At 41.6% G+C, this 17793-nt stretch overlaps 1 protein-coding gene across 4 annotated transcripts in view; it reads left to right on the forward strand.

Moving 5' to 3' along the window:
• The first annotated feature begins 554 nt into the window (after positions 1-554).
• Positions 555-17793, forward strand: part of unc5a (unc-5 netrin receptor A) — a 130807-nt gene continuing 113568 nt past the window's right edge. For all 4 annotated transcript variants that reach the window (XM_069171072.1, XM_069171073.1, XM_069171074.1 and 1 more), the window contains exon 1: positions 555-1572. In XM_069171072.1, the coding sequence (XP_069027173.1) occupies positions 1479-1572 (94 nt within the window). In that variant the 5' untranslated portion in view covers positions 555-1478. The remainder of the gene's footprint in view (positions 1573-17793) is intronic.

The raw sequence follows: 17793 nt of genomic DNA on the forward strand, positions 1-17793 counted from the left end.
CTTCCATTTAGCCGCTGTGCATCTGCCTCCTTTAGTCCTTTACATTCACAGAGCATGTCAGGATGTGAGTGTGAACTGTATGGTTGTGGGATATAGTGTGCTTCTGCATGTATGCATGTGTCTGTGCTTTGTACTGTCATTCTGACTGTGACTTTGACCTTTAGCAAGAGGTGCTGGATAAAGAGAAGGCTTAATGAGTTTGTATAATAGCTGAGCCCTATCTGAGGAATCATCCATCTACATGGGCCCCATAATTAGCTGGTAAGACAGTGGTCCAATTCTGTGCTTCCACTTATTATTCTGCTGACTAGTAGGTGGGAGTGGAGAAATGGATAAACAAAGACACAACCCCCTCCCCCCCATCTGAAGTGTATTAATAATCTGCTGTCGATTGCTGGCAGCGTTGTAAAAGGCATGGCTGAACAGTCTGATAATCACTCCACTGACACCCCCAGAAAATGAGCAAAAGCTATCTGGAACATAAGTCACATCCTGGTCTGAGTTTGCTGACAGGTGTACACTCTCAGGGGAGCGCTAATCCTCGTGCTTCTTCGTCTGTGTTTGTCCGTCACTGAAGCACTGCAGCGCGCGAACAAAACCTCAAGACAAACCAGAAGCATATTTAACTGAAACTCAATGACATGCAGATGTGATCTGGCTGAATTTGTATGCAAAGCACCGATGTGATTCCTATCATGCAGGGCTGAATGTCATATCCATCATTTTCATGTACGGCAGAGGATATGAAAAGCACACTTGCAAGGATATGGATGAAATAATTTCCATTCTTACGTGCGTTGCCAGTATGTGGTTAGTTATGCTTATTCAAGATATGTAAATGTTTCCATTAGGAAAAAAAAAAAAAAAAAAAAAAAAAAAAAAAAAAGGATAGGGCGCGCTCAGGACGCTCCATTCCCAGCGAGCAGCCGGAGTCCGCTCCAGGTTTTTCTCCTCCGCTCATCGCAGCGTATTACCTTCCCTGACTCTCAGCACTCCAGCATTGCTGTGCAAGCAGATGTTCTGTCTCCGATGCCAATTCGCCCAATTTTCGCATTTGGAGAAGGTATTCTTTCGCGCGAAGGGTGCAAAGTGACAAGAAACAAAAAAAAGAAACTGCCTCCCTCCTCGGCTCAGTGACACAGGGGGGGGGAGTTGGGAACGGATAGCGGCTCTCGGAGGGAAAAAAAAAAAACAACAACCCAGCAGGCTACAGTAAACCGGCGGTGGCGAGCGAGGTAGCAGTTTATTTACCACACCTGTGATGCGTTGTTCTGAGCAACGAAGACGCACGACCGGGATACTGATGGCCACGCTACGGCAGAAGGATATGCGCTGAGGAAAAAGAATTAGGCGCTGCGAAAGAGGCGTGAAGTGCTACAGAGGACTCTCTCTACCGGACCTGAAGACGCTCAGTGCGTCCAGCGTTTCGTCTCTGCTCTCTTGCCTTTTGAAACTTGGGTGATCACAAACCCACGAAGATGCCCTTACTTCTGGGCCCCTTTGTCCGCTGCAGGTTCCGCGCCACGCTCCTCGTGCCCTGGCTCGTCTTTGCCGGCTTCACCTGCGCTGCTGGTGAGTTCCATTTAAATCGTTGATGCTTCTGCTTAATTGTCTTGTTGTTGTTTTTTTTGTGTGTGTGTTTGGGGGGGGGGGGTAAGCGCACTAAACAGAAACGGCTACACGTGGCAAATTGTTTGCGGATGTTTTTTTTTTGCTGTGGAAACGCCGGGGCGCGTAACGGAACACGTTGTTGGCACTCCTTATTGTTCTTTAATTTGCTAGCAACACGCGTCAATTAGCCTGAACCTTCAAGGTTACAAGGGGGGGGGGGGAGTGTGGAGCTTCTAACACGCATATCAAGGTTACAACTTGAGCTTGATCTCTCACTCTCCGGATTGCACGTTTTATTTGAAGCTGCGCCGAGAAGTTTAAATTGAATTCCCTCTGTCGTGACTATTAAGTTGGAACTACACCTGGTTGTAGGGAGCAAACCTACACTGTGTAAGAGACGGGCCCGTGAACAATAAAAGGTTATGCTTAGTAACATCGTGCTCCTTTCTTATTGTCCCATAAATAGCTTTCAGCAACACCTCCCTAATAATTTAGTCAGTAAATCTGGAAGCTGTGGAGGTCCAGAGCGCACCGAGCGAACCTGTATTCATCCATATAACCGGGTCCTTCAACTCCACGTTGCTCTCCGGCCAGGACTCATTCCTGCTGCATTTGCAGTATGATGACAGCTTTACTGAGTTGCTCCACGACCCTACTCGCACTGATGAGTTACATTTTTATGATGGAGCCTCCTGGCCAGACACTCCCGACTGCATGCAAATGTCCTTTGATGTACAAAATAATCAGCAACAGTGAGGTGAGCACTGGAGGGAAGTTTCCGCCACGTAGCAATACTGAAGCCATCAAAAAGATCAATTCGATTTTCATTTCAAAAATCAATTCTGCTCACAACAATAACTGTGCAATTGACATTAAAACATTTTTTTTTTTTTTTTTACAACCCAACATTAAGAAGTGCCGGTCATTGACCTGTAATATTCAGTTGTAGTCCAAACCTGCCTTCAAACATTCATATTTATTATTTGATCAATGCACTCACTTTCACTGTTGCCCATAATGCAGCATTTCACAGCTCAGGACTTGGACTATTTTTAAAACACTGTCTTTACTGATTCCCTCTGGTGCCAAATATCATCCTCACAATGTCTCGCAGCTGGAAGCTGGTGGTGAGTATCCAAAATACAAGAATTCCTCACATCATTTGCCCTGTGCTTGTTTCCGAACTGTTAACCTTGCTTTGGACAGAAGGCAAATATGTTAAAGTTGGTGTAATTGTGTCACCTGCTTCAGGACACTGAGATGATGAATTAAGAGGGCCTTTCTCTTGCATTAATTAGTGTATAATTATGAATATATTAGGATTAAACAAACAGTTATGCTCCAGGGACCTCATACATCAAGCTAAGTAAGTAGCAGTGCGGTGGCATTTACAAGTAATTTTTATGATGCATGTTGAGACTGATGTATTTTGATTGGTTTGCTGGGTTATACGGGTGCTGTGGTGGTTCAGCGTTGCCTCACAGCAGGATGTTATTTGGTGCTTCCAGTTTGGTGTGGAGGCTGTGTTTATTTGGTTTCCTGTGCGTGCTCTGCTTTCCTCCCGCATCCCAAAGACCTGCAGTTGTAGGTCGATTTTAAGACTCTAAATTCCCCCAGGAGTGATGCTGTTTCTTTGTTCACTCCGTGATGGACTGGAACTCTGCCCAGGGTGTTTCCCTGACTGTCACAAGCTCACAGCCCTCTCATGACTCCGAGTAGAATACATCAGGTACAGCAAAAGAAGAATACAAGGTTAATTGTAAAAAATGATATTAGCCTCCCCGTCTGTCTTCTGTATCACATTTCCTTCCAGACCCCTTCTCCTTGTTTCAGTCTGTCACTCTATCATATACCAGGTCAGTACAAACATTTATAAGTTCCTATCACAGATTAGAGGCTACCTTGATAGGACAAAGTGAGTTCCAGAAATGGATTGGGAGGTAATTTGGTTGCCAATTCTTCCTACATCAGGAGTGGGACAGTCTCGGCTGAGATCAGTCGAGCTATCCTCTATAGAGAGGCAAGGCGCTGACTCGGCATTTGTCGGTATCAAAGCTGGCTTGTCTTTTTTGCAGGGAAACATAACTCAGTCAGTAATAAAGGAAGGCCTGTCAATCTAGGTTTGAGCTAGCTGAGCACTTTCCCTTTCACTGTGTTGTGAGTGATCTGACGGTTGGACACAGAGAGAGGGGGGGGGGGGGGGGGGGGATAGGTGTGCTTTCAGCCTGAAGAACAAAGAACTGTTCTGCTGTGCCGGTGTGTGTGTGTGTGTGTGTGTGTGTGTGTGTGTGTGTGTGTGTGTGTGTGTGTGTGTGTGTGCACCACTTGATGTTTTCTGGATGCAAACTGCACGTGCTTGTGTGTGTGTGTGTGTGTGGGAGGGTGTTTCCACAAGGATTTGCATACATGCATTGCTCTGTGTTAAGTGTATGTCTGTGGATTATTCCATCTCCTGTTGCTTCTGTTGTTTACCATTTATTTAACCTCTGGTCTGTTGCCTGTTGTTAGTCTCTTTACTTCCTCCAGAAAAGATAATCAAAAACCCAACTGTCCACGCTTTTTTTAAAATTTTGTTTGATTTTCCCTCTGCCCAGTGAGAGTGTTGCCAAGCAATTGTTGTCTGGTTCAGCGAGGGAGCATGGGATTTGATACCAGGCACCTTCCTACTCGTGTGAACAGTCACCTCGGTGCAGTGCAGTTTCCATGGGATGTAAACCTTGTGATGACGCAAGGAGTTGGCCATTAAATGACAACAAGCAGAAATCTATTGCATAATTCAGTAATTTGTGAGTTCCCATTTCTTAGCGAAGTAGTATAAGGGATTCTTTTGCCAGACGTCTCTCATCATGTTAATGTGAATCATCCCGGAGTTGTCTTTCTCGCAGACAGTTTTGTCTCTCCTCATTGACTCACTAAAGAATGCGATAAGGAGAGCGAAAGCTGAAATTAACATAATTTATTGGGGGAAATTGCCTTCTGGTCAAAGGAATTTAAAACCACTTCGTTTTTGTCCCATAGCTAATGCATGGCAAACGATCGCCATGTATTTGCAGGGATATGGTCTTTTACACGGAAGTGATAATTTACAACCAGAGAGAGTTTCTGTTCCCTCTAGTCATGGGAGATGAATTAAAATGACACAGACATTGGGGAGATTTGAACAGTGGGGGAGGGAATATTTTATATAAAATTATTTGTTTTCTCAACCGCTGATAACTCACACATTGAATTAGCATGATGTACAAATGCAGGACATGCGAGGAGGTAATTACACTAAAAAGATCGGGGACATTTTTTTTTAATGATTTCACTCCTATTACAAAAGCTTATGAATTTTAGACTGCTCTACAAATCGATTTACTTATTTGCAGGACCGAATTGATCAAATCTGTTTAATTTTTATTCACTTTTAATTATTTGTTCATTTTGAAAGAACACAGATGAATTGAATTAATCTCTTCCCTGTCTAGGTCCTGCGAAGTAATTTCTTCAGTTTGAGTTACCGTGATTAATGAAGGCAGAGATAATAGTTCAGAATAAATGAATAAAAGGTAAACAGTGCATGTCAACACAGGTCAGCTTTAAACAGTGGAGGAGCACGCTCCATTTGGTGACAAATGCCCAGGCACCTTATCTTTCAGGAGGCTATGTCCCTGCACTTCTCATTTGCAAATGGCTATCTTGAGGAGTAGCGGAAGGACACATGCGTTGCCGAGGACACGTGGAGGATGAACCTTGCGGAGGGGAGGAGTTCGGTGTTATTTTCTGCAGTCTGTGCAGCAGCCCTGCGAAGGCACTACATCTCTGTCAAACTCTGCCCTTTTGTTTCAATTACCCCATTTCTATGATTCAGGTCTATGCAAGAGCGCTTAGGGGTTGAAGTCGGGCTGTTTCCCTCCTGAAATACAGTACACCGCAGTCTCTATCTGGGCTTTTGTATCTAGGAAGCTTTAAAATGACCTTTCACCCCTGATTGTAGGATGAGATTACCCTATGTCTCGATGGGAACCCTGATGGTAATTCAAGGAAGGTCACGGTATCTGACAATATATCAGTAGGGAGAGTGCCCTCAATCTCGACTGTTGTGTTTCCGTTGCTGCTGACCCTCCTGTGCAGCGACCAGCCACATAATATCCAAGGGCCACCAATGAGAGGCTGGGATGAGCTTGTTGAGCCGAGTCCCGAGTCTTTCTCCTGGAGGGTCTAATCGAATGTTCTTTCCCCCAGGTGTCTCACTCCGTCTGTCTCTCTCTGGAGAGGATGAACATGCATAGCTGACCTTCAACCTTGGATGCCACTGTGTTCTCTTGCTAGGAAAAAAAAATTCACCTCAGCAAAAAACGTGGGACATGTGAAGGTTGAGCTTCAGAGTGCGGAAGTCAATCGTAGTACAAGCTACTAATGCTGCCAAAAGGCACTGAGCTATAGCTTCTTTGTCCACAATACCTTGGCCATGACTTTGCTGACTATTGCTAACCAGAAAACAGATATGGTGGACAGCTTTGGTGTGGGCTAGCGTCAGATAAAAAGTGAGATGCGATTGGCGGATAAGCGCTACTGAAATGGTACGTTCAACTCGCGCCTTCTCTGACCTTCGTTCAGGTGTCAGCAGGACCGAAAGGAGAGCGGCCGCACAAACTGTCTTCACCGGGCTGATTGACAGCAGAATTTTCCTGGACAAAAATAGTGTTCATGTAGGCTCAGCATGAAGAGGTCAAATTGTTTTTATGTAAATCAGTGAAGATTATGCTTCATTAAGGCCACCAAAAGGAAAATAAATGCAAGAGCGCCTATGTGACGTACGGCAAAAATGCTTCGAAAAGCCCAAGGGAATTGATCTCGACATACAATCCTGTGTGATAAGGCTTTCTTGTGTTTGTTTTCAGTATACATGATGTACTGACTGGCTGCTAACATTGTACAGTGAGAATAGTGGCGTGTTAGAAGATGTTTTCAGGTCCTACCCGTTCTCCAAGTGATCAATACTCTTCTCCAACTGGTTAATTGGCCATCAGTCACTGTCAGAGGAAGTGCTTAGGAACCCAGAGGTGTCTTGGTGCAGCTCATAATAAGAGCCTGTCCAGTCCTCTGGGTCCTCTCTTGGCCTTTACTTCAGGTCAGGTGGTGGCTGGGGAAGGCGGATCTGAATGCAATATGGAGAGCCATAGATTAATAGTTCCTTAGTAAGGCCACCAGGGAGCGATGTGAAAGCCACTTCCACTTCATCATACAGTGGACTGGATAGAAAGTGTATAGAGCATGCAGTGGGAAAGGAACTTTGAAACAGCGTGAAGGTCATTTGATGTGAAGCGGCATTTGAAAGATTTGATCTGTTTAATTATTGTGTAAAATCCTTCATCTTTTTCTGGCAGGTGCTGCTGTATGCAAGAGTCTGGTTTTTGGAGTAAAAAGAAAGAAATACATGCCCTGCTGTTGATGCATTTTTTTTATGTCAAGAACTTATATAGTAGAAAAAACTAATTGTGGCATGTGCAAAACTTTGGGCACCCTTCTACATGTAAAGTCTCAGAATGAATTGAGTCATTTGAAGCTGTAAAGTAGGTTAGAAACATTGCCAGAGCCTGATACATTGTGACTTTTCAGACCTTGTGCTAAGCTAACACTCAATAACCATGAACTCGTATTTAGACTTAGCCCAAAAAGCAGAGGAAGGCTGAAAAATATGTTAATTGTGGTAAGTAAGGCCAGATCTGGAGGAACAAGAACATTTTGAGGTTGAATCTTCGGGATAGAAAGGTGCAAAGCAAAACCTCCTTAAGACTGTAAACACTCTGCAGGAAGGTTTAGCTGCCAGTGTGCAGCATTGATACAAAAACACAGTCTACATGGAAGAGTCATCAGCAGAAAGCTGTACCTACAACCTCAACACAAAATGTGTATATCGTAAGTATGCAAAACAACATCTAATTAGGCAAAGTTGTTCTGGAAGCGAGTGCTGTAGACACAAATTTGAACTCTGGCCACTCCCACCAAAGGTACGTTTGAGGTAAAAAAAAAAAAAAAGAGCAGAACTTATTGTCGAATGTTAAGCATAGGGTGGAAATGTTCTTCTATGTGGTTTCGTGGCAACCAGTGACATTACGAGGAAAGCGAGAGGAATAGACTCCACTAAATATCAGCAAAGTCTGGATGTAAATGTCATTCAGTCAGTGAAGAAATAGATACTGACAAGAGGCAGTCTTCTATGACAGGACAATGACCCAAGGCAGACCTCAAAATCCACCATAAACTACTTTAATATTCCAGAACTTTACTAATCCCCAGCGCAGTTGGGTGCCTGAAGCTTTACACGTCACAAGTACAATTGCATTTTCTTCTATTTTAATGAGCTACACTTAAAAATTGACAAAATATGGAATTTGTCCAACTGCAGTGCATACAACTTAAAAAGTTGACTGCATACACTTTATCATTGTCTTATTTAGGGTTAGGTGTCATTTCAATAAGGAGCGATCATTGAAAGTAAATACAAAATTGTATTGATGAGATGTGGTAAGATAGTTTTTTGGCGATTAGGCTCCATGGCAATGCTGTGTCAAAGGGGCAATGTCTTGAGAGCAGTAGGCTCTAGGTGAGATGGGTCAGAACCCCCCAGAGCCTAGACGCCGGTGGTGATGGAGGTGTAAAAAAAAATGAGGGATGGCTGATGAAACTTGCAGCTCCCTGGAAGACCGGAATAATGAGGGGAAATGAGGAGGAGGAGGAGGGTTGCGCATTAGGAAGACAGAATGACAGAAACAGTATGACATTTAAAGAACAGAGACTGGAGACTGATTGTCCCGACAAATGCGGGCAGAGAGAACAATAGACAACGAAGAGTGACATCAGGATTGAGGAAAGATTATTTTGACAGTGTGGGAAAGCGGAAGTGACGGAGGAGCTAGAGCAGGATTGATTCACCGAGGTGGAAAAGGGCACAGACGCGGGGTAACAGATCTTACTTAATTGACTTGCGTAAAAATGTAATTCAGTTGTCGATACCGGTACTGATGCCTTAACTTCGATACCGGTTGCTGAACAATGTTTTTTTGATTATCAACTTCATAAAATCCATTTTCCACAAATGTTTAGTTTTCAAGCATTTAGAGGGAGAGCGTTTAACTCTGGTTATTTTTTGAAGCTACAATTAACAGATGTCCCCTAAATACCTTCCAGGGAAACTATTGCTTGGCAGTAGAATTTACTGATGGTCCCTAAACACCTCATGCTTTGAGTAAATGGTAGCTAGCTGGCAGCACAGTGTTACCGCAGTGCACAGAACCTAAACAGGTATGGGGTCATTAATGTCTTTGAAAAGAGTAAAAGAAGGAGCTCTGATGTATGATTTACCTAACAGAGGGACTTAATTTACCCAGGCTGACTGCCCTAATAGAGGCTACGTATGGTAAACACTGTGGTTGACTTACACTGATGAGATTTTCTGCTGCATAATGTTGCTATGATGGTATTGAAACAATGGGTCTTTTTCTGATACTAGATCGTTCAGAAGCAATTCAGTGTGTGCCATAAAAGTATCTTAAGTTTGGTACCCAGCACCAGTCCTGTACTAATAGGAGAAATGATCTAATTTGAATTTGCTCCCTTTCAGCGCCTTTCTCTTAATTTACAAGATAATGACATTTTAGGCTGCTGCACACCTCCAACCAAATATATCACTCATTGTTATGCTTTCCCCTATTTAGCATGGCATGTAAAAGACATAATTAGAAATCACCTAAGGCTATCCGGACAGCCCTGCTGGCGCTTGATTGGCAAGGGTATCTGAGGGAGGCTCAGGCTGATCCAGAATTTGTCATCTTGAAGTGAATTTGTTGACAAGACAGGAGGCACAGTGACCTTTCCTAATTATGTGTATGTGTCCAGGCACCAGTGCCTTAGGCAAGCAATTCAACTGAGTCAACAGAGCGCTGACTTTCGGAGCACATTCAAGCCCAGACAGCATGTTGTATAATGGAAGGTTAGACTATGTTGGGTTTAGCAGTAAGCTTGTTAATAATTCAGTATTGATACACCATTATTAATGTCATTTGTGTCACCTTTTGACTCTTTCTCTTTGCTTAAAGATTCATAAAGAAACCAACAGAAGGATCAGGACAGATTTCGCCCTTTTTTTTTGTTGCCTTCTTTTTACACTCGTACCTAAAATCTCGAAAAAAAAAAATCATTCTGATGTTGCGCCATGCAAGTTGATTCCCACAAAACATGAACCATTTATTATCCACCCTAAATGTGTTGCATTGAGAGAACAGCCTGTCTGATCTATGTAGGTCCCTCTGTTATTGTTTTTCCCAAACAAACCATTTCCCGATGTGAAATGAGGTCTGAACATTACAGATTCAAAGCTTAAAGCTAAGCAACAGATTTTCTTGGCAAGCCCATCAGGAACACTACGCTCACGGAAAACACATTCAAGTCCTTACTCCAATAGAATTAATCATGACAACACAGCTGCCATTGAGGCTAGATGCTCCGTTTTATACATGCGTGCCTTGCACTTGATTATGGCTCCTATGGATTTAAATGTCCACTGACAATGCATTCATGTTGAATCAAAGTGTGTTTTCATACCTGCAGTTTCTTGTCACCAATGCTTGAGTTTCAAAAGATGAATACAGAGCTGTCTTGGCATTGTTTTTGTTATCTTACTGTGATTTACAGGCTTGTGTTTCAGGCAGAAATAATAACGGGGCTTTCGTGACATCAGAGAAATAGACTCTTGTAATGTAAAGTAATCAGTTAGCGGTGGATTGACTGATTCAGTGTTGTAAGGATTTAATATTTTAGTCTGCAGATAATTCAGTCTGGTTCATAGCCAGAGCTTTTATCACTCTTTGTAGTGACTCATGTGTTTTGTTTTTCTCATGGAAAATATTTACCAGCATACATGTCACTATATTTTAGAGGGACACATCAGTGATTGCAATAGTAAACTTCAGGAATGTGAAATCATTTAAATGCCATACGTTCATAAGTGATGAATCTGAGGACTCTTTAGATTTTCTGTAGTTATACAGTGGTGTGAAAAAGTGTTTGTCCCCTTCCTGATTTCTTATTTTTTTGCATGTTTGTCACACTTAAATGTTTCAGACCATCAAACAAATTTAAATATTAGTAATAGATAACACAAGTAAACACAAAATGCAGTTTTTAAATGAAGGTTTTTATTATTAAGGGAGAAAACAATCCAAACCCACATGGCCCTGTGTGAAAAAGTGTTTGTCCCCTAAACCTAATGACTGGTTGGGCCACCCTTAGCAGCAACAACTGCAATCAAGCGTTTGCGATAACTTGCAATGAGTCTTTTACAGCGCTGTGGAGGAATTTTGGCCCACTCATCTTTGCAGAGTTGTTGTAATTCAGCCACATTGGAGGGTTTTCCAGCATCAACCGCCTTTTTAAGGTCATGCCACAGCATCTCAATAGGATTCAGGTCAGGACTTTGACTAGGCCACTCCAAAGTCTTCATTTTGTTTTTCTTCAGCCATTCAGAGGTGGACTTGCTGGTGTGTTTTGGATCATTGTCCTGCTGCAGAACCCAAGTTGGCTTCAGCTTGAGGTCACGAACAGATGGCCGGACATTCTCCTTCAGCATTTTTTTGGTAGACGGTAGAATTCATGGTTCCATTTATCACAGCAAGTCTTCCAGGTCCTGAAGCAGCAAAACAGCCCCAGACCATCACACTACCACCACCATATTTTACTGTTGGTATGATGTTATTTTTCTGAAATGCGGTGTTACTTTTACGCCAGATGTAATGGGACACACACCTTCCAAAAAGTTCAACTTTTGTCTCGTCAGTCCACAGAGTATTTTCCCAAAAGTCTTGGGGATCATCAAGATGTTTTCTGGCAAAAATGAGACGAGCCTTAATGTTCTTTTTACTCAGTGGTGGTTTTTGTCTTCCTCCTCATGCTGTTCACTCGGCTACGCTTGCTCAATTATTAGACCACCGTTAGCACTATTTACTGTATGATTAGATAGCCAAATTAGATTTGCTCAGTTACAAGTTGGCAGGCAACTAGATCCAATATGTACCGTAATCTATTTTAAAAGCTGACAATGGTAAATGTTTGATTAAGCCTTGGGAACCAAATGTTAAATTAAAAACAAATTGTTGAAATTAACTACAGCTCTGTGAATTATTAGTATGCCCAGTTTCGCTGTGGCCACCTGTAATTATATGATGTTGAACAGTGATGTTGCTACATTTCCTGGAATTTCAACACTAAAAAAAAAACAAGAGTTATAGTTTTATGTCAGGATAAATGTAACCGTTTGCCCAAAAATATTCAATAAAAGCTAAAATATTATCGTGGTTTGTTATACATCTAATCTTTTGTAGCCAAATCAATTCCACACAACTGAAATTGTTCCCCTTTTTGTAACAAACTCCTCCACAATGGAGCTGCTTTCAGCCATGCTTGTGTTTGTTTTGTGTAAATAACCCACGTATACCTATTGTTAGGCTATTGTTAAGCAAGATGTCATTCAACAAGTCCGAATAATGCCATTGTCGCGTTAGGAATTTGCGTTGCTCATTTTAGAAATTATACCGATGTTATCGTGAACGTTATGATAAGCCAGATCCTCTGGTCCTCATCAGCGGCTGGATGATATAACAGTTTTGGCTTCAGGTGAGCTAAGTGTGGAAATTCTGTCATATTACAACAGAGGGTTTTGTTTAGGTGGGGATTGTAACCCCTGTCTGTTCGTGGGTGGTGTTTGGCACTTGATGGAGATATTTTTGTGTGTAAATTCCATTATTGAAGGCTGTAAATGTTACCATACTGGTAGCTCGTGATGATCGATGACACAAAGAATTGCTCGGGAGGAAAGGCATTCACACATTCAGGCTTTTTAACCCGTGTCATTTATTTTATTTATTAAACATCCTCAGGCTTGTTTACAGTAAGTTGATATACCTTTCGTTAGTGCGCAGGTCATGGGTTAAGTCTGCTGGGTCCAATCAATTTGTATATATATTTGTATGTATGTGTGTATGTATGTATATATATATATATATATATATATATATATATATATTTATTTATTGACATCAGCAGGAAAGTTTTGTGTGGGTGGATAGAAGTTACACTGCAGTCGATGTTTAAGTCTCCGCTCTCCAAAAGACAGTATGATGTGATCATAGTGCCTCCACTCTCGCCTCACAAACGCACTTTAATCTAAACAGGGCACTGAATAATGTGTATTTTCTGCTATGCTGATTATAGCCTCTGAAGTGCTTTTACAGATTATTGATTGTAATTTTGCCGCCGCCTCTTTTGGGAGTTGGCACTGTTCAACACGTTTAGTAAAAACAACAAAGCTCAGTTCATTTTGTTCATCTAATTAATTTACCCAACATGCCGTAGGGGTGGGCAGACATCTGGTGACCAATAAACAAGAATATAAGGAGTTATTTGTTCGATTTGGCTGTCATTTAATAAATGCGAGTTGGTGTCCAATTTCAAGCGGTGATTGAATGTACACTGGCCTCTGACCAAGCTCTGTTCATATGATATTGTTAACAGCTCCCCTAATGACTTCATCCATCCTTTATTTCTTTGTCACAGTCAAAGATTTTTACTCTCAATTCAGAACATCTCATCAGTCATAAACTGAAGACGCAATAGAGTATTATTCATCTCAGTTATTGCAGATCTGACAATCTAATTGGAGCTTAAAAGTTAGTTGGACATACCAGGTCTGAAGCACAGTGAAAAATGTATTTGTTGGATTGAGGGCGGCTCATGCATTCAGTCTTAAAACCCTGATAAATTATTAGCCATATTTTGATGGTTGTCGCCTGTTCAGATATCTGCGCATGTCCTGAAAAAGTCCTGTCATTCTCAAAATGTCACCAAATCATGTCTAACTTCACTTAATCTGAAGGTTTCCATTTCAAGTTACTACTTAAATAAGTGTGTCTGTGAAAGGATGTAAATGTATCGGCAGCCAATAGTGAGGTGATGTGGATGTTTCCTCTACAGCTCATCTTATCAGTGTCATGCAGGATTTCTTCCTTACTCCTGAATTTTGTGACATGTCAAGAATCAGCAGAATGCATGTTTCCCATGTTCACATACAACCCCATATAATGTAATAAACACTATACACACACACAACTCTGTCCTTGCCTATGCAATTCCTAGAGTAAGGACATTTGTGACTTGCAGACAGTTCGGAGCTTGAATTTCAGAGTTTCCATTTCAAAGGTCTTCCTTTGTCTCCCCAGTTGTACTGTAATCAAACAGAAAACTATCAGCCGTACTCTGTGTAGTCACAACAGGCCAGTATTACTGAAGTCCTTCATCTCTACCGGAGTATTTCAGACAGACCCACTCACACACAATCTGTTAGACGTAAAGAAACACCAGATGTGGACTTCTGTTTTGGTAACTATCAACCTTCAGAATAACCTAGTTTCCTTCTGTATATTGTCTGAACTACTATTTTAATAGGTTTATTTTGCTGGAGTGTTTCTTGTATGACCACTGGATGAACTCCCTCAGGGCGTTGCAGAGATTTTGGTGTACCGTGTTGCTCCGGTTCAGGCCTTGTGGCACCAAGGGATCGAGGGAAGGAGGGAAGGAGGGAGGACCAGCTCCCCTTAATCTCTTCCAGACATGACGACTTCATAAATGCACATTAATCCACGATGAACACTGTGTCTGTGGAGGGTTTGGGAGTATCCGACTTCCACTGGGAAGCACCCTTGTGAGGGTTCTGTTACCCTTCTGTTTCCTTATTAGTGTCTAATAAGACAAATTATAGGGAGAAGAGTTAAAGAGAGAACAAAGAAAGGAAAGTAGAGAGTAAAGTGTTCCCCCCCTACTTTGTTATTTATTAGCCATCCTTCCCCCTTGATGGGTTTGTTAAATTTACCACCATGGCCACCACGTCTATACTTTTTATTTCACAAATACAGCGAGTCTACACAGCGTTTCATTAGTACACTTGCGTCTATAGTCACCTCACGCTTCTCACAGAAAAAAAAAATGTGCTATGTTAGATGCTGTCTGTTTTTGATTAACCTTTTACATTGTTGCTGCTGGACATTGGTCTAAATCTCAAAGTGTTCTTATGATTTATCATATTTTCTATCTTTCACAAGTTGCTGGAGCCACACTTCAGACCACGTCCCTGAATCACCCTCTAATGAGCTAACGTGTGATGGAAGTGCCACTGCGAGAACTGTGAGATTGGACAGTCCATACTTAGCTGTTTAAAACCATATGTCTGTTTTTTAAATTATCCAGCTGAAAACTTGGACGGATATGTTTCAGCCTGAATCATCACAAAGCCAAATGCAATTTGACTTATTTTCTAATTTCTTGGTCTGCAACATACACTGGATACGGCTTTGCTGTGCCATTTTCACGAAAGTAATGATTAAATAATAACTTTTTCTGGCTGAGTCAGATTGTTGTTGAAAATGTCATTGTTAAAACTTTTATATATATATATATATATATATATATATATTTTTTTTTTTTTTTTTTTAAATGTTTTTCCCCACAGCAATGTTACTGTGAAATCCTAAGCTTTTACAGAAGAGCAGAGTAATCATTTTAAGAAGATCATTTGCTTCTCAAAAAAAGTCTTTTATCTTTGTGCACTCTGCTACAGAAGTCTTCAAGTCCCTGTCCAGATTTGTAAGGAAGGATTTGTCCCAATTGTGTTCAAAGGATCAAGATGAAGTTGTGAAACAAACCAGTTCCATGTTTAAAAAAACGACCTTCTTACTTGGATAACATTTGTAAGATCTCACAAAGGCGCTTTTCTCCTGCCTGAGCAGCCTTCAGCTTCCATTTTTCTCAAGCTTACCTTTCAGATTCAGTTATATTAATCAACGGCATACCTTAGCTTTCCTCACTCATTAGAGGAGGCTGAGAAGCTGACAGTAGATCATTTAGGAAGACAATTTTTGTCTGCTTTTCTGTGTCAGCTTTCTCCCTGTAAAACAGAAACTCTAGCTTCAATTGCCAGCATTGAACTAATGGCACACTTTGGTTGAGATTCATGGGTCAACTTTTTTTCCCCAAAATAAACTAAAGCATTATCTGTGCCCATCCTCTGTATCAGGCTGCCATTTTGTGTTAAGCCAGCATTGATGCAGAGAGACTCCACAGCCTGTTGGAAATTGCCAGCGCCTAAAGCAAACAGTAGGGCCCGAGATCCCACAAGTATGAAGCAGCCAAGTAAACCCATTAACTGCCTATAGAGTGGTTTGTGCTATTGTCTCCACATGACTCTGTCCACAAATGAACCACAAGCTGATTTACTGTTTGTTTTGGCCATGTTAAATAACCACAGAGGGCACTTCAGTTTGGATGAAATATAATTTGTTCCTTTCACTTAATAATTGTGATGAAAGTATTTAGAAAAAGTTGGAGACTCACGACACAGTTGTGCTTAATTTATGGTGTAAAATATGTTGTGTAGTGTACAGTAATGCTGGTAAATCACAGCATAAGCATTTCACTTGGAAGATGTAATTTGACAAGTCTGCAGCACTTCATTTTGGGGCACTGAGGCATGATACTTTCTTACTCCGACTTCTTCAATCCCTTCTCAACATATGATGCCCAACTGTACAAATTATTTGAATCGCCAGAAGGTGTTTGATTTATGCTGAGTCTTGAGTTATCAGCTCCAAACAGGCCATGTAGTTTCTCTCTTATCATCCCACCCAGCCGCTTGCAGAATTTCTGCATGTTTTTGAGCTCAGCTCTAAATGTGATGACAATAGTCATGAACAGAACGGGAAGACAAAAACTGCCACTTGCAGCAAAACGAGAGCCTCCCCCTCTCGCCTAATTTTTTTTTAGCGGATTCTCCTACAGTGTGTTTGACAAGAAGGGCTGACAGCGTTACGCAGTAGCGCAACTCAAGCTGTCGTGGGCGCTGCCCGGCCCGACCCCTGTCACACAATTAGCTTTCTGCTTCTCAGATAGCTAGAACAAAGGTGAACTCGGGGAGCTGCGGCTGCGTTCAGTCAGAGTGGAGGGGTGTGCACGACACTGATAACTCTAGGGCACTTTCTTGACCAGAGGAGTTGTTGGCTGTCACTAAACATCACTGTCTTCCTCCCCTCTAATGGCATCTCCAGATTGTGCTATGAGGAACAAAGGCTAGTTGTATGAGCTACTGAGAAAAAAAAATAGAGCGACCCCATTAGGGCTGCAGGCTGTGGTTTGTGGCAGTGGCTGTAGACCTATAGAAGTGTCATGACAGATATGAACCAAGGAACAATTATGGGGTGATGTGCTTGAATTGAGCTGGCAGCCTCTTTAACAAAAAGAGAGAGGGGGGGGGGGGGCGCTATATGAATAGCACAGCAAACACATGCTTGCACACAAAGACACACAGACAAACACACACACACGCACACACGGAGCTGTAATTACTCAATGTGTTAGGTTGGTAAAACTATTAACTTTAAGCAGGAAGGGGAGAAATCAGATGTTATGCTTCCCCTTTTCCTAAGTTGTATTATTCATGAGGTTGAATTCAAAAGGTGAGTGTTAACAAAACAAAACCATATGCAGAATAACAACAAAATGAAACGTTATGAAGAATAATTTGTAATTTTCCGGTGGCGATGGAAATAAATAAATTCAATTGACTGCACTGAATATTTTTTCCTGATAATGACTTGCTTCTGAATTAATTTTTATTTAATGCAAATTTGCATTATCCTGCCAGTAATCAATCTAAAATAGCACTTTTTGGTATTGCTGCCAACAGGACACTGAGTTAAACAGCAGGAGTGTAATGACTTGGTCTTCATTTAATCCTGGTTGATATGAAAGAGTCACTGGAAGGCAAACGAAATGTGTTTAACAGCAAATAATATATTTTTCTAGGCACTAAATACTTTAAGACAGTGATGAAGCATATCAGCAAAGAGTTCATTTATAAACAGTGGCTGCTAATTAGGAATCCATAAATTAGGATGTTTTCAGAAAAGGCTTTTTGTTGTCTTGGTGTCTTGTATCTGAATACATAAACTCTTGTCCTTGGCTATTGGACCCCAAGTTAATTGGATTAAAAGACAGGCTTATTCTCGGTATTTTAAACGGCACGTATAACCCCTAACGAACAGGAGAAACATGATTGACAGTAATGTGCTGTTTTAGCTGTCAGACTCTGCAGGA

The sequence above is a fragment of the Embiotoca jacksoni genome, unplaced genomic scaffold (assembly GCF_022577435.1).
Source record: "Embiotoca jacksoni isolate LCO1_2020_lvr unplaced genomic scaffold, fEmbJac1.0.p SCAF_5, whole genome shotgun sequence".
NCBI classification, from domain to species: Eukaryota; Metazoa; Chordata; class Actinopteri; family Embiotocidae; genus Embiotoca; species Embiotoca jacksoni.